Source organism: Oreochromis aureus, linkage group 3, assembly GCF_013358895.1.
Source record: "Oreochromis aureus strain Israel breed Guangdong linkage group 3, ZZ_aureus, whole genome shotgun sequence".
NCBI classification, from domain to species: Eukaryota; Metazoa; Chordata; class Actinopteri; order Cichliformes; family Cichlidae; genus Oreochromis; species Oreochromis aureus.
The window spans coordinates 69,035,664-69,054,163 of NC_052944.1; the positions used below are offsets into that span (position 1 = coordinate 69,035,664).

The window sequence follows — 18,500 nt, forward strand, 5'->3', positions numbered from 1 at the left end:
AGGAGTAGTTAGTCATTAAGTGTTTGCGAACTAAAAATCAAGAATGTGGGATCCTGTTTGTCCGTGATTTGGAGAGCCCAGCGCTGCTCCCGACGCAGGAAAAACCAATTCTGCAGGGAGACCTACCTTGGCACTTGTGCAGGTGAAGCCAAAGGGAAGATATGCTTCACCATATTTTCTAGTCTTTGGCTTGGAAGGAAGTTGGTTTGGAAACATATTTGGCGATGCTTCATCTCCTGCTTTGCGTTTGTGTGGGAGCCCTGTCAAAAACCTGTCCATTATGCTAGCAGTGTCCAAGCGCTCTTTTTTTTTCTTCCCCTTTTCATACCGCGCCCCCCCTTTAATGGCTCTGTGCCCCCCCCCTATAGGGCGGGCCCCACACTTTGGGAAGCTCTGGCCTAAACTCAAACGTTGCTGCCCTTACAAACTCCTCTATAAGACACTCGCAGGAAACAAACGGTTGGATAGTTGATGCCAACTGGTTCTCCGGCATTTTACACATATGACAGGAAGCATATGTGGAAATGATTGTAATGTATTTACCAGCAAAATCCTTCACCATCGAAGCTTTTTAACAACGGTGTCTATTTTAATCAGTGCAGGGTAAAATGAAATATGCAGTGTAATGTAGGCACGCTGCCTCTTTGATAGTCATTGTGACTGGGATACTCCTACTTCTTGAAGAGTGGATCATTTTGCTGAACTGTTGAATATTACGCGTCTGGATCAGAGTAAGTTAATTAATCTTTTTTTTCTCCTTCATTGAATCACAGTCTAATTGTATTGTTGTCAAACGGTAAAGTTGGTGGTTTGTGTTGTTTGCCATCACACGCTCTGTAGTATGTTTCCCCTCAGTGTCATAGTCATAACAAACTACCATATATTTGAAGATATATTATATATAATATATGTTGTTTGGGATTTTATTGACTCACAGTCAAGTGATGCGGCTGGAGGAGTCATGAGTCGTGGTTAGTTTTGCTTTTTAGTCCATTTCCAAATAAAAAGCTCTTCCTTTTGACTCAGAAGAGAAACTAAATACACAGAAGTTCTGACTCCTATCAGTAATTTATTGATGTATAGAAGAGAAAATCATAACTGTAGCTCATGAAAAAAAATGCATGTTTGCTCAGAAGGGAGTTCATCTCTCATCTGGCCGCATTCCTGAGTTTTTTGTAGTTCGGAGTGTTAAGAAATCAGCTACATCTCCCACACCACATTCTAAATCAGAACATCTTTAAACCATCTTTTTTGTCAATAACTTTTCCACTCTGATTAGTCGTCGTCCCTGATTCAGACTCTTACATTTACAAAATGAGTGAGATGCTTTGGACTTTAAAAGGCTTTTCCAACCTGCCTGAATGTACAGCTTCACCTTTTATACTTGGAAGTTTCACAGATGTTTTACTCAGTTAGACAGAATACTGTAACAAAGACGCTTATCATGTTGACTTCAGAAAATGGTGTACTGTGAGAACTTTAATTCGACGCTTTTCAGAAAAAACGTCCTGCCCCCTTGAATCAAACTTTTAGAAGTTGAGAAAGAAAATAATAGATTACCCACAAACTGCACATGGACAAGAGTTACTACACTAGCTGAAAAATCCACTGGAAAAGACACAAATGAGATGGTTTCACCTCCTGTTCACTCTTTCCCTCCGTACTCTCTTTGTGCGCAGGCTCACACAGCACACACAGCAGATATTTCCCACTCACCCTCCCCCCAGCTACACATCCAATTACTGTTAGTATGCAAATGACCCAGTGCCGGGTTGTCAGTAACAAGTAGTGATGGGAATTCCAGCTCTTTTTAGAGAACCAGCTCTTTCAACTCAGCTCACTAAAAAGAGCCAGCTCTTTTGGCTCCCAACCGGCTCTTCAGGTTGTTTTGTTGCTTTAATTAATTTATTATCAACAAAAAACAACGAAATTATGCACAAAAGGAATTACTAATGTAAAAGAAAAAGTGGTTTTATTTATATATGTTTTTATATAAATATATACGGTGGCCCCTAGAGACAAAGCAGAGAGTGAAAGAGAGCCAAGGACAACAACTAGAGACAACATCATCCCATATAGCAAAACTGGTATGGCCCAGACCTGGTTTGCCAGAGGTGGCCCACACATGGGCCAGCACAAGGCCAGTTGGAGACACACTGGTGGTCCTGTGCTGACCCATGTGTGGACTACCTCTGGCAAACCTGATCTGGGCCACCAAAGGGCCGTCATTCTTTGCAGTATGTGGGCCATGTGTAAGTTGTGTGCAGCCACAGGCCAGTTGCAGACACACTGCTGGCCCTGTGCTGGCCCAGAACAGTTTCAGCTCTGGCCCCAGATGTCAGCCTAATGTGTACCTTAATCAAGCCATATAATAACAATATGTGCCAGAACATGATAGTGCAAAAGTAACATGACAGAACTCTTTTCAGAGAGTAAATGGACTGATTCTTACATAGCATTTCTCTATTCTCTTGGATTTTTCAAAGTGCTCTATACAACATGCCACATTCACACTCTTGATATAAAGACCGGGGGAGCCAGGGATCGAACCACTACCCATCTGACTAGTAGGTGACCTGCTCTACCTCCTGAGCTACAGTCACCCAGCGGTCAACATGAGTAAACCCTCACTAGGTTTTGGATAAAGTGTACACTCACAAACCTGTCAAACCTGCATTTGTAACATTGGCTACCATAGCAGTATAGTATTGCAACATGGCATTTGGGTCTTCTAACTAAAATAGGAAAATAGGAACATAAATAGTGCCTCATTGCCAGACCTGGCCCACACCTGGTTCACATACACTCTGCCATGACACTAGTCAGCCAGCTTGATGCCGGATCCAGGGAAGAGCTGTTTTCTATGAGCCTGGGCCACATAAACCAAACCATAATCGGGCCAGATGTGGCCTGCTATCACATAAACAGTGCCATCTACACCAGGCCTGGCCCATATCTGGATGACATACCACTTACCATGCCAGAAGTCAGCCAGCAGTGCCAGCTTGACATCAGATCCGGGCCAGACCTGTCTGCTATGTGGGATCACATTAGAAAGGTATAGTAATCATCCACAATTATTTTCAGTTGTGGATGATAAAGGATTCAGGAAGTTTATTCATGCAGTGAATCCTATGTATGCAATTCCAAGCAGGAAAACACTGTCCCAAAAAATCATCCTATATATATATCAGCCTATATGACAGAGAATGTGCATCTTCTTTTTGTTTTGCATATTTTAATTTATATTTTATTGTGTTGGGGTTTGCAGTGTTTTGTGTTGTTTCACTTTTAATTATTTTAAAGAGCCGGCTCTTTTCTAAAAAAATTACAAAGAAAGAACAATATAGTATCCACATCTGCACCAAAGAGTAAAACAGTGAAATGTGGGTTATTAAACATTAGGTCTCTCTCTTCCAAGTCTCTGTTGGTACATGACTTAATAATTGATCAACAAATCCCTTGTACCAAGACAAAGCAAAAGCAACCTGAATGCTGTTCCAAGTGAGGTTGATTATCTTGTTAATAATTTTACATCTTCAGTACATATGTAATGCATGAGTTAGTTAGAAACAATAGTTTCAAATGACAAACATGTAAGACATTATGAATGTGCATATTGCATGGCAGCTTCAGGCAAACAGCTACAGGACTGATTAGGGCATTGATTTTAAGGGTTAAATAAAATTATGAGAGTTTGCATAATTTTGTGCCTAATGGAACATACTTGATGGCGAGCCATACTTTCTGTTCTGGTCAGTACTGGGGTACAGGAGTTCAGCCGGGCAGAACCCCCCTCCTGAACTCAGACAGCACCGATTATGCTGAATAAATCTCTGCTTACCTTTTTTTTGCAGCCACTTAGTGCTCTCTGGGTGCATAGAGTGGCAATCCCCACAGGCCTCTGGTTGTCGCCTCAGACTCCTTGTCCCTTCGTCCAGTCGCCAATTGTTGAGTTGCGAATTTTGTAGTCAATATGATAACCTTATCCGACCAACGCTGTGGAGGTCCAGCTTTTCAGATCTAATTAAAATCAAATCACTCAAAAAGATCCTCTGGAAAAGTGAAGAATGTTTAGAACAGAGTTTATTAAACAGTATCATATGAACAGCAGAACAGTACATTTACAGCAGAAATAACACAAATAACAAAACAAACGAATGTGAAGCAACCTCGGGGTGTAGAGCCTTAAAATAGGAAAAAGCACACAAAAGACTAACAGGAACGAAGCAGCAGACCGGGGTATATCGACCCTTCTCTTATATAGTATCAGCGACCCCTCCTCCTGCCATCGGGTACTCTTTCATGCTTTGTTCTTTCTTTTCATCTTCGACTTCTGATACATACGACCCTACATAACTTCTCGCAAATCAGTCTTTCATCCATCATTTAGTTGGGTCCTTTTGTCAGTTTGATGGCCAAACTGAGTCTGAAAGTCTGCAAAATGGCAGTTGATTTGACAATCTTGTTGGGCGCGCAAGCCAGACGTAAACTGCTATCTATGCTGAGTAAGGGTTTTTTTCTTTGCCTTCCGATGTTTGAGGCGGGAAAAAGAATCCCAGGTACTTGCCCTGTGAAGGCCAGGTTTGTTTGCTGTAGAGGCATTGAAAGGACCGTACACGTTGTGAAGCGGTACAGCTAAATAGAGCTAAATTCTGAGAAGGGGTCCTATGCACATACTTTAGCAGTACCAAGCTGAATTAACGCTATGTTGGACTAGTCACCATTGGCCATAACACTATCAGATGTTATTTACTGACCCCAATTGTTACATTTTCAATCAGCATGTGTTCATACAACAAGTGACACAAACCTTTTCATTAATATAATGGTAGATATTTTTGACCTAAATATATGGGTCATGTGATTTGAACATGCAGGTTAAATGCTTAACACAATGACTTCACTATATAAGACACTTCATTGTACGTGTGCATAGTCTATATGATTATATATGATTACACAGATTTTATGTGACTAATTATGATTGCATGTGTATACAGGTATATATGTCATAATAAAATCCACAACAAAGTGAGCTGTCTTAGAAAAAATGATCCACAATGATTAATATCACAGTGTCACTGGCCAAGGAAGGAAGACCAGTGATGAAATCCAAGGCTATATGGGACCGAGGCCGCCCGGGAGTCAGTAGCAGTCAGAAGACTCCTGCGGGCGGAGAAGTAACAGATTGATTCTAGGCATATACTTGACAGGCTGACATATATTCATGTACATCTTTAATGAGCTTAGGCCGCCAGAATAATCAATGAAGCAAAGAAAGATTGCATTCTTTACCAGGATGGCAGGTGAATTTGGCCGTATGTCCCCAACTTGGGACTGAACTGGAGAAGGTACAAACAAATGGTTGGGGTTAGGTTTGTCTTGCTGCGCATAATAGTGGTTTTCTCCACCATGGTGTAATAGCTATACGTCTGAGTAGGTGGGACAAAGCATTGGATTTCATCTTCTGAGAGCTGGGTCTATAAGTGATTAAAAAGTTTAACCATGCAAAGAAGAGGGCCCAACTGGCTTGTCTTGAGTTCATCTGTTTGGCCATATTCTTGTTGTCAGTCCAAACAATAAACGGGTGTTTCGCTCCCTCCATCCAGTTCTTCTAAGGCCATCTTGAATACCAGCAGCTCCTGGTCTCCCATGTCGTAATTGCCCTCTGCTGGAGAAAAATGCTGAGAGATAAAAGATGGCTCCAACTCCAGAATTGGAGGAGTCCATTTCCACAATTAATTGCTGGAAGGAGCAATTAAGGAGGAACACTGTGGCATACATGTCTTTGAGCGTGGAGAAAGTATTTCCACTTCATTGCTCCACAGGTAGACTACTTTGGAAAAGGTTAGCTTGCTAAATGGCAAGTCGATTTTAGCAAAGTTTAGAATAAACTGCCAGTAAAAGTCAACAAACCAATAGAAGCGTTGAAACTGCTTCTGAGTAGTTGGTATAGGCCAATCAATTACCACCTGGATTTTGTCTGGGTCAGTTGTGATCTGCCTCTTCTCCATGATGTAGCTGAAGAAGGAAAGAGAAACTCCTATTCTCCCCTTTAACATCTTACACTCCAACAGCTGTTGGAACAACACACAGACGTGAGATATGTGTTTCAAAAGAGATTAAATCAGAATCACTGACTCACTGAGAGAAAAAAAAAACATCATTACAATAAAAAGCTATAAAAAGGTACAGTTTCCCCCCTATGGTTAATCTATGGTTAATAAGAAATTCTTAACCACAGATTTTTTCTGCAGAAGTAAATGTAAGAATGTTGGGAGTGGTCTTGTTGTCATGTGGCTGGAGGTCTAATCCACTCGAAATCTGCTGGTTCACATTGAATACCCTTAGTTCAGCTCCAGAGAACACTCCCTGAAACAATACTGCCTTTTCTTTCAGTATGTTGGTGTATAAAATAAAAATAGTTATATTTATTATTATTATTATTATTATTATTATTATTATTATTATTAATAATAATAATAATAATATATTTTATTTGAAAGCGCCTTTCAAGAACACTGTACATGGTAGAATAATAAAAGCAACATAAAAGCAAGCAGTTTACACAATCATAAAAGCATAAGACATAAAACAAATTTAACATAGCAGAGTGGAGAGGTTATGTGGGATAAGCTATTTTGAACAAGTGAGTTTTGAGTTGGGACTTAAAGAGAGAGAAGGAAGTGATATTTCTTAGATCAGGAGGTAGGGGATTCCAGAGTCGTGGAGCAGAGCAGCTGAAAGCCCTGCTCCCCATGGTGACAAGACGGGGGAAGGGGACAGAGAGAGAAAGGGAGGAAGAAGATCTAAGACATTTCAGTATATAAATTTTTCAATATTATTTAAGAATGTCATAGAGACATTTAAGTCTCTCTTTATCTCTTGCTCACAGTGTGTTTCTGCATGTGTGTGTGTGTCCTAACCACACCTCACTTTGCAGAGGCGGGATCTCCTCTCTACTCAAAAGTTCTACTAATTCTGTTCAGCGCTTCCTAAATCCACAAAATTCACATTTTGGGATGACAGGATGAGTTAAACCAGCAACTCATGTCAGTAAAATATACAACTAATCCTTTCATTAATTTTTGTGTTGGGGTGCTTACTCACACACACACAAACACACACACACATAAAGAAGAACATACATTTAATAACAGGTTTATTGACAGAGATTCTTAGGGAGACGATCAGACCCAGAGAAATACAACCTCCACTTATCCAGGCCCGAACACACCAGACACACATGCCTCTACATTCAATACACACTCCCACACATGGACATGGAGCAAGCATAGACTTTCGGTTTCTGAGATGAGAAAGGAATGCACACTCAAAAGTAAATTTCACGTACAGCATTCATATTGTACGTGTGATACGTGCGACCTGTGACCATTGTGGATGGCTGCACGTCGAGGCTGGGATCAGAGCATCTACCATATTTGGGCAAAGGCAGCTTTCCCATTATGACGAACCTTTAAGGATTATCAGATGTGCAGCTGTCCCATAAAAAACAAGCAGGACAAAGCCCTTAGTTCAGCATGCGACATTGGCCTATGCACACGTGTATCAGACAGGTCAAACTGACTGAGAACAAGTGAGATAGGAGACCAACACATTGATTTCTCTCCATATTAGAATGGATGATCATATGCGGGACTACCACCCGAAAAAGAACTACAAATCCCAGGAAATGAGTTTGTGAATGTTGTTGTGTCTGAGTCGTCACGAGCTCATACCTAAATAAGATTGGATATTCAGGTGTTCAGTGTCTAGTTATTTATTTGTTTACTTCATAATAAAGGTGAAAGGAAATCATCCCAACAATTGAGTTTTATAGAAAAGCATTCACATGGCACTGTCAACTGCGGCTCATGCAACAATTGTTTTATTTAAAATCTTTGTGTTTTACTCATCATTTGCTTAATGATTTATTTACTTCATCTTATTTTTATTGATGGAATGGGTTGTTGATTTACTGTTTAATTCTGTTTCTGCCTTGTTTTCTGCATATTTAAAAAGAGCAGCAAAGCTTCTGTTCATTCCTCTGAGGCTCACATGATTTTCTTCATGTCATTAAAATGTTCAGAGTCATAGAATAAATGCTAGAACTGTTGCACCTGATAGGTAGCAAGTTTCACTGAATCCCACACTGTTTAAATAAAACTGTTTAGCACAAAGGCCTCTGAAGAATCCTACCCAGAAATACAAGGAAGGAAGAAAATACCAGAGTAATGAGTAGGTTACTGAGGCAGTTAAACTGAGAAGCATCAGTTCACCACTGGCTCTTGAAATATTTAGAAATAATAATAATGGAATAAATGCTCACACTGTAAGACAGTATTTTAGATATTTTGTTGCAAATGTGTATATTTCTAATCAGAGAAGAGAGAAGAGCTTTGCTGTTTAACAGCCATATTGACTTTATCTGTCAAGCAAATTTCGGAAATATTGATTTTTCCGTCTTTGAGCATTTTTAAAATAGTTTAAAAAAACATCCATCCACACATTCATTGATCCATTTTCCTGTACAGAGCTGTTAATGTGTCATTAAAGAGGTTTAGACTGGTGAAATTATTCAAGAATGACCAGGTAACAAGTTTATTAACAAATTTATCAGAATACTGTTCTTTTTTAAAATGGATAGTTATTTTTATGTGTTTATTTTAAAGAGGGGAGGAAATGGAAACAAAACCTGAGCTTGAAAAAGTCAACTAACAGTAACCACCAAAGTCATTATCAAAACCATTACTCTGATTTTGTATTTTAAATTTTGTAAATATAGCGGCTCGTAGAAGCTTCTGTTTATAAAGAGTAGAGCTGGAGCTGAGAGGGAGGATGACCACTGCTGGGACTGCATCACTCTGCTGCTGCTGGACTCTGCTCTGCATGTGTCTCCACATGGTTTGTGCTGCTGAAGGTGAGCTCAGAATTTACTTACACACACGGAGTAAATACATGGTCTTTTTTTTCTGTGGGCTGGTCAAAAGCACTATTTTGACTTACCCGCCATCATATGTACTGGTTTGTGTGCTGCAAGACAAAATTAATATTTTCCTCTTTTAAAGGGAGAAAAAGGTCTTCTTTCGGTGCTAGTGGGTTCGGAGATGGCGACCATTCACACGGCAGATTTTCTTTTGCTTCATTTATATTATTTTTACACGTTATAATACCTCATTAACTTGTGATTAATTATCGTTAAAAAGTGGCTTGGTTAGGTTTGAAAAAATGATCTTGCAAAGACCATCTGCCATCATGGAGTATTTGTAGCACAGACGCCAGGAAACACGAGCACACATGTGCACAGCGGGATCGCACTAGTGATGGTAAATTTGATTCTTTTTACTGAATCAAGTTTCAATGAGTCACTCACCAAAATAAACCAGTTTTTTTGAGTCATTTGAGTCACTAAGTCAGTTGACCAGAGAGTGCAAAAAATGTACATTTTCACTCAAACTTAATTTGTTTCTCTTTTCATGTATATCCTACTGCTAAGATGAGTGATTGTAAAAGAAAAACAACTATTTTTTATGGAGCAAAAAAGAGAAAAAAAAATTCTAAAGGGAACATCTATTTATTTTTAATTTAATTTTATTTGTATTTTCCTCAAATGTGTCAAATATATATTTTTATATATATTTAAATGTCCACTGAGCTGTGAGCCAGGGGCGGTAATGCGCCTTAACATTGGTTGCCAACCAAGAAGAAGAAGCTGTGAGCCAGGAGGGAGGGGGTGAGTGAGTGGGTGATTAGTTTATGCTACGATTCAGCACAGGAAAGGAGGGGGTGAATAGCTCAGATGCAATGCTCCCTCTAAGCTGTGCGCGTGCGCAACTGCGCACTGCTGGCACAGTCTCTGCGCAGAAAAAATCTGCGTTGCACACACAAAAAAAATTCTAACCTGAATTGAAATTAAAGTAAATATTTTAACAATTCTGTTTTGCAGTGTTAGTCAGTAAGTGACTGGCTGCTCCCGTATGGGATTAGAATGATGCCACCTTATCCCATAGTCCAGCCAATCACGCGATTCACATTCGTATATACGCAGCTAATCCACATTGTTGACAGGCTATGACAGCGTCTTTATGTGCCAACACCGGTGTTTTAGTGGAGTGAAGCCACGTTAATGACAACGTGTACAACCATTGGAGATGTGAGCAATTGTGTTGATAGGCCACGTAAAACCAGAGTTGTGATAAGAAAAAAATGCAATGTTTGGTTTTCTTCTTGAATACTATCGTTGTTTATATTTTCCGCAGGAAGAAACGGTAAAAACGGCGTAAGGAAAACGCTCGAAAGCCTGTGAGCAAAGACGAAACCAAAACACCCCCCACCCTTTCCTATTGGTCGAAAAATGTACCATGTCGACCAATCAAAACATGGTTTTAGACGTTAAGAAAAGGGAGGAAGTTTTTAGGAGTGACGGCGGTGTTTTGAGATGTGAGAGATTTGCAACGTTAAGCGCAAATCTTGTGTAGTTAGTGTGTAGTTAGTGTGTAGTGTAGTCAATAGTTTTGTTGTGTGTGTCAGAACAATGAGGCGACTGCTGAATGTTACAGGCAGTGGCGGTCGTAGCCTGTTTGGCGCCCTGGGTGAACACTCCCTCTGGCACACACATAAAACTTTATATGTGTGTGTGTGTATAAATGTGTGTATAAATATTAAGGATTGTACATTAACATAAAACTGTTGTCGGAACCATACTGAATTTCAACAGAGAAACACACACACATATGAAGAGAGAGAGAGTATGCATAGTATGCAAACAGCTACCAAACAGCCATCATAATTTGTCATACGATGAGAACAGGACAAATCAACAATTGACAATAATTAATATTAAAATCTGTAACATAATGTATTGTTTGGAGTTTAGTCTGTTACTGTTACTATTTTTACCATTTCTTCTTGGAGCAACTGTAACCCACATTATTTCCTTAGGGATTAATAAAGTATTCTGATTCTGATTGTTTCAGGATGACCTGCCATTATCCAATGACACATCTGCTTACCTGTATCTTTTGCTCGTTTCTCTTCCTCTTCTTTTCTCTTTTTTCTAAACTGAGCACCTGATGGCTTTGAACTTTTCTTGTCCATCTTCCATTGGTTTTAATTTTGCACTCCAGTATGAACACCCATCCCCCAACTCGAGAATCACCACAACATAACCTAATAGACCTTAGTTTACAGATTCGCTTTGTCTAGTGCAGGGGTCGGCAACCTGCGGCTCCGGAGCCGCATGCGGCTCTTTAGTCCTTATAGTGCGGCTCCGCGTGGTTTGGGCAAATAAATTAGAAGTATTTAGCTGAAGTGTATTTTATTTATGTTAGTTCTTTTTAACTCGTAGTTCTAAAATGGAAGATTATTGTGATATTGAAATATAAAAATAAAATTATATTCTATTATTTTTCATCGCTCAAAATAAGAGTCACACTCATGAAGCTTGGTATACCCTTGAAACGCCGTGCATTTATCGAGACTTTGTCCCCAGGTAGGCCAATTATGGATCTTCGGATCCACATTATGTCAGCAGCTGTTCTCCACCGTGAACTATGTTAAAGACAAACACCGTTCACGCCTGACAGATGACAGATGACAGCTTACAGTCCTGCGTAAACTGACTTCGTATAGCCCCGATTTGCGGACTCTGTGCGCAGAGGTTCAGGAGCAGAAGTCCCATTGTAAACAAATCACGGCAGACCCGACGATGTTTCCATGAACACGCTTTTGAGCATCTCTTTATTGAGCACTTTTCACACACGGTTGCTGTACGCATACAGCCGGCTGTAGCTTTTCAGCTGAGAGCCTGACATACACCACCAACAACACAACAGCACAGATAGCACAGACGTAAAGGCAGCGAGGCGTGATTGCGGGTGTCGCTCAGGTGCGTCCGCCTCCCCTGCAGCGGCGCTGCAAACCACGCCCCGCCGCACGCATTAACCAGGTAAAATACATATTTAGGCAGAATTTTGCAAATATCCATTTTTCAGCAGCATAGTGCTTTTTTCCAATTATTTTTTAAGAGTCAGGTCAAGGCTCCAACAGCCCAAAGGCGATATAAGGTTGGCGGCTGACAACAGTTTTTGTTTGCTACATGGATCATTTTAGTTCAGCTGGGTGTCTTTCCTTTTGTTATATTTCTTTAAGAGTTCAAAATGTGTTGATTACATAAATATAATTTAATTTTCTCTGTAGCACTTCATGGATTTCATAAGCAGCACACTTTAGTTGTTCACACAAAGCATAAAGATAAAAAACAATATATACAGTGTTATCTTCATTTTAGATTTCAAAAAGTATTTGCGGCTCCCAGTGTTTTCTTTTGCGTGGAAACCGGGTCCAAATGGCTCTTTGGGTGTAAAAGGATGCAGACCCCTGGTCTAGGGTTTATTTCTGGGATTTCGCACAACCCAGGATTCAAATCATGAATACATAATGGGCTTAGATTTACAACATTATGAATGAAATGTGCTCTATTTGGAAGAAGCAGGTCTCCCTCCCCTTTCGACGGGTTGTGTGTGAGACTTTAAATCATCAAAGTACAAAATATAAATTTTAAATTATTATTGATCCCTTTACCCCGAGTCCTAAAGTGTATATTTATTTTCTTACTCTACTATATTTATTGTTTGTTTACTTGCACTGCAGTAACTGGAGCCTCGTCGTCTCGTCTCTCTGTATGCTGGACTGTATGTAGCGGAGATGACAATAAAGTTTACTTTGACTTCAGCAGCGAGCAGGCGCACCGAGGGCTCTCGCGCTCACTTTTCGCATACAGAATTTCGAAAAAACATCTGTGCAAATTTTAAGTCTGTATCATAATTTCTGGTGTTTTCGTGTTTGTTGGTTTGTTTTTATTTTGTTTTATTTTGCGGGTTGGTTATTAGATGCTGCTCCAGCCAGCCAGAGAATCCCCCGCCGCCCCGCCCTCTCCTCCCTGTGCCGCAAGCAGCAGGCGCACCTCGCAAACGGAGGGCGCCCTTACTCCCAGCAAATGGGCGATAGAAAACCGATCGGTGCCTATGCCATTCCCAATATGCGCTGGCTGACGTCGGGGCAGCATGAGTACGAGCATTTTTTTTTCTCCGATGCCCGTGATGCCGCCCCCCACCACGATGCCGCCCCGGGCAACCGCCCGTGTTGCCCGTATCAAAAACCGCTACTGGTTACAGGTGTTACAGGAGTGATACATCTCCTGTTGTCAGGCCTGCAGGTATCAGGCTGTTGTTCTTCTTTATCTCATAGTGGACAGAAATTATTTTTTGGAGTGGCACAAATAATTTTTGTTCCATCAGAGTTGATGCAGAACACCTGATTGTTCTGTAAATAGTTTGAAATGTTTATTTAAAAAAATGTCTTGGCTGCATTTTTAGGTAAACAGCTGCAAAAAACTTTGTTGTTTGCAAAACTCAGTTACTTTTTTGAAGAAGTAACTATATAATTAATTGCCCAGCATTGGTCATTATATACTGTATTTTGCAGACAGAGAGTTACAGGACTCTCTCACAGACCACAGACTCATAATTAGGGATGGGTACCGGATGGCACCGGTTCTGACATAAACGGTAGTAATCAGACCGAAAAGCAGCGCACATTTCGGTGCTTTATTTCGGTGCTTTTTTTTTTCCTGAGCCAATTCTAGCCAATCATTTTACGTTTCCGAGGATAGTAGGCGGGGCCAGGTACGTACGTTCTTTTAGAGCAGAGCTACAGATTAAAAATGCCCAAGGCGAAGCGGTCAAAAGTCTGGCTGTACTTCACAGCAAAAGATGCAAACTCAGCAGCCTGCAACAAGTGCTTTAAGCTGATACTGTGATACTGTCAAAGGAGGTAACACCTCGAATCTGATGAAACACCTGGCTAGGCATAGCGGTTTTTTTTAGAGAAATGCGCCGTGTTTGATAGCTTGCTGCGAGACCTCACACCGAGCACATCTACTGCGGGTGTGGTGCCTGTTATTGGACCCGGAGTTAGCAACATCCCCCAAAAACCCGAAGAGTAGAGTCCTGGCCCCTAGCCCTGCCAGTGTAGCAGAAATGATGACGGATGATGGCAGCAGCAGCCGTTCTCCTCTGGGCGAGTAGCTTAATGTTGTTCGTGTGTAATTAACGTTGAGTAGGCTAACCACATTATTACATTAATGCATGTAAGGTGAACTAGCAAACACCGTCGTAGTTACATGCGGCTGTCTTCTTGTTTGATGGCAGATACTCCCTTCACCCTGGCCAAAAAGGCTAAAATGACCAAAGAAAAAGTGGAAAACAGTTAAACATGAGAGGTTTTTGGACAAAGTTTGTGTTTTTTCCATTGTTTAAGCACCGGTTTGAGCACCGTTTAAGCACCGGCACCGTTTCAAAATCGGATAAAACCTAAACAATACCCATCCCTACTCATAATACAAGTCAGAACTTTATAAAAAAAAGAAAGAAAGAAAGAAAAAAGAAAGAAAGTTGTGTTTTCAAAAGTTCAAGTTATTTTTACTTCCAATAGTCTTAACATACTACACAGGTCATGAACAAGATTTTTTTTTAAATTTTCATTGTAAGTGGGCTAAAGCCATTAATTAAAAGTAGTCTAACATAAATGTAAATGCTGTGATTTGATTATTTTAATAAACCATGTAACTTGGATGGATTCGATGCTGGCGTGACCACAGTGCACACGTCTGCTGTTGCTCACAGTGGTCCAAGGGACCGCTCAGGGTGTTTGTGCATTCACTCAAACACATGAAAAATTAGAGGGAACATTGCTCAGATGTGCTGTTAGCATGTTAGCAGAGCGATGCTACTGTGAACCGAGGAGCTGTTGTCTTGATGTGAGCTTCTACTCAGGGTTTTTTTTCTTCCAGTTCATAGCAAAAATGTTTTTGTTAAGAAACTGGCTGTTGTTTTTTCCTCCACAATTTTAATTTTAAGCTAGATATATTTCTACTAATGAAATTAGTTTGCTAACAGCAACAGGGATGAGTCAGTGAGTCAGTTGGGCTTGTGAATTATGATTCACGAGTCAAAGTGATTCTCGAGTACTGAACGATTCGTTCATGATTCGAACATCACTAGGTCGCACAACTTGAAGAACTTGCTACCAGCCAATTGAGGAAGACCGTGAAAGGAAAAACATTAAGATTATTTAAAATTTTCTATATTATAAATGTATTCTGCCCTCCCTGTATGTTGATGTTGTTACCTGGTTTTAGCTGATTGATAACAGTTCTTCAAAAGGAGAGGCAAAAGCTTTCAGTTCTCATTGCAGGGTTTATTTGTCTCCCTAATGAAGGCACTGTAACACTACAAACATAAGAAAAGCATAATAAAACATACATTTGGAACATAATATATTTGTCATATTACAAGGTACGGACTGAAGCTTTAGTAACTCATATTACAGCTGGTATAACCAAGAGAAATAAATGAAAGAATATCTAGTGCAAATCCTGCTACCTTAAGCTAACATATAACATGTAACGTAATTTCCCATTGACATGGTAACATAATTAGCATCACCAGCGGAACTACATGCGGGCTTCAAATATGAGAGTCTACCATTTCACATAATTTATTTAGTATGAACTCAGAATATAATCATACTTACAAGCATATTTTCTCATGCTTCTGTATAACCAACTTTGGAACTTATAATTTGTGCGCTGCTCGCAGTTTAGTCAGACTCCATTAACTACTACTATGTTTAATACAGAAACTTGAGTACACTAACCTGCTCCACACACGTTAGAGTGTGATTCATTTGCAAAACATAGACAAAACACATTTTGTTCTAATTTTCTGTAGCAGACATGCAGTGATATCATTAAAGGAAGTTCTTTTTGCCACACTAATCATGTAATGAAGATATGACTGAGTTTGAATGGTTTCAAAATTCAGTTACAGGATCACTAGTTTTTTATCAGTGTATTTGGTTAATTTTAGGCTTTTATTGTAGATCATTTTAAGAAAATCTAGGATTAAATACTTTTCTTTCTTTAAATTGAAAGAGCTACAAACAAAGCTGGATTTTATTTTCTTCGTTTCGCATTTTCAGTCGTGTAGTACTGTAAAATTTCAACCAGGCTGGTATCACGGCAAAGTGTGTAATAGACCCGCTGGTCTATTAGAGAACATTGCATGAATATCATGCTTTGCTTCTTCTAGGTGTGAAATGGATAAGCATGTGTAAGTTGCACTGCCAGCAGGTGGTGCTAATCTATTCAAAGCCAACAAAACACTACCGATGGAGGAAGGTATGAAGTACATTCCAGACTCCTTCATAACGGGTTGGAAATTTCAGCACCTAGTGCCTAGTGTACCATGTCTGCTTTTTCACAGTCTCTTTTTGTAGCTCATCATGACGGTCAGTTCTGTGCAAATGAGACATTTAATGTTGAACTTTATAACTAACTGCTGCATATCGGCTCTTCTCTTTCAGTCAAAATAACCATCAGAGTGGGACAGACTGTCATTCTGCCGTGTCAAACTCCTATCAACAAAAGCGATCCCATGATAGTTTTAGAGTGGAGCAGACCTGAGCTCGGGACAGAATATGTCCTCTTTTACCGAGACAAGAACTTTGATTTCGACAACCAGCATCCATCTTTTAAGAACCGGGTGGATCTACAAGACAGACAGATGAAGGATGGGGATGTCTCTCTGATCCTGAAGGATGTGATGATTAACGACACTGGAACATATGAGTGTCGTGTCGTCCGGGGAAGAACAAATCGCAGGAAGAGATCTAATTTGGATGGTGACCCCATCAGCATCATCTACCTGATTGTCAATCCTCCAGGTGAGTGAGTAGAGTTGAGTGTGTGTGTGATCAGAGTGCAGTAGATAATGTCTGACAGCAGTTTGAAGAGGAAATTGATTCTGTTCTGTTCTTCACTCATCACCTACCTGACAGCTGACACCTCACACCTGTTTCTCACCTGCAGGTCAGCCGAGAGGATCTGTTAGACTGAGAATCTCCCTGATAGCTTCTTCTGTGCTTGTTGCTGCTGTTGTTGGTTTTCTGATCTACAGAAAACACGAACAGAGTCAGGATTCAGAGCGTCCACCTACTGAACTGCAGACTTTCTCAAATGTCTCAGAGCTTTTTTCAGATGAAGTCTCCTGCCGCTGAGCAGAGACAGCTAGATGGCCTGATTACAACTGGCATTCAGCAACACTCAACAGATATCACTGATTTCACTTTGACACTTGAGCAATGAATTCATCAGCCTCAGGAAACAACTGGACTGCACCCAGTGAGGAACCAGAAGTCCACCTCAATTATGTTGTTGTTTGTTTGTTTGTTTGTTTTGTTTGTTTGTGTATATATGTATGTGTGTGTGTGTGTGGGGGGGGGGTTGTGTGTTTATTTTTTGAGGGGGGTGGTATTTGGGATGAAATTAAACATTTCTTAGACAGAAAATAATGAAAACATCAGTTAAATAGTCAGAACATGGAACAGTTGTCCAACAATCAAGTTTTTTGTCTGCACACATGTGCAGAGAGTGTGTGAATGCTCTTTGCAGATGTATTTCTCCCATTGTGCACAGGTCATGCTAGTTGTAGAATCATTCTTGGTGGATCAAACCTGGCACCTGGCACATTTCCTGCACATGGTTTTTACCATTGGAGAAGATGGGCTGTTTGTTTTTGTCTGTATGTCCTTCACAGCTGCAGCAGCTGCTCTCGGAAGGCACCGTTGTCTCTCAATATGAGCTCGGGCTTGTTCTTTCTCATTGTTCCCAACATGGTAAACTTCCTTTTGAGCAATTCCCCACCCAAAAACTGATCACATGTGATATTATGCCTACTCTACCTATTATGTCCTACTTTTATATTTAAAGCGATTTAAAGAAACGGGAAGCAAAACCCCAAATTCCTATGTTTGTTTTCACTGGGTATCAGAGTGGGTACCAGAGCAGTAATGTTTAATTTTCAGTGTCACATGCAGCTGCCTTCCACTAGAGGGCGCTTTAATGTAAACAGACGGGGCTCTGAGGCATTTCCTCTCAGGTTTCACTTTTTTGGGCTCATTCTATATCGATCCATGCTTTACAGCATCCCAGCAACAGAACACAATATTTTTCTAAATATATCTATGAGTTATGCTGAATAGAAGCTTTTCATAAAGTTACAGTTGGATATTACATACTATACACATACAGCTACTGCAGACTGTTAAAACATCCTTTGTATAAAATAGATCAAATGCAGCAGCAAAATTAGTGCTGTAGATAAAGCTATGGCTGCTGAGTTTAAAATGATACTGTGACAAAAGGGATTTTTTTCCTTTCTTCATTTTTCTTCATTGTTCCCTTCACGCCTTTCTTTTTTTTTTTTCATTTTCTTGTTTTTTTGTGTGAGAGAATCAAAAGAATCAGAAGTGATGTAGACATGATGACCACTGAGATTTTATCAGTTGGTTAATGTTATCAGTGAAAAACAAAAAAACAAAATACAAAAAAACCAAAAAACAAATGTTGAGTTTATCAAAATAAAAGTACAGTTTCA

General features: G+C 40.0%; 1 protein-coding gene across 1 annotated transcript; it reads left to right on the forward strand.

Moving 5' to 3' along the window:
• The first annotated feature begins 443 nt into the window (after positions 1-443).
• LOC120437422 (coxsackievirus and adenovirus receptor homolog) lies at positions 444-17,330 on the forward strand. The gene is made up of 4 exons (XM_039608014.1): positions 444-731; positions 8,789-8,923; positions 16,429-16,788; positions 16,934-17,330. The coding sequence occupies exons 2-4, from the start codon at positions 8,842-8,844 to the stop codon at positions 17,119-17,121; spliced, it is 630 nt and encodes a 209-aa protein (XP_039463948.1). The 5' UTR covers positions 444-731; positions 8,789-8,841; the 3' UTR covers positions 17,122-17,330.
• Positions 17,331-18,500: the final 1,170 nt, after the last annotated feature.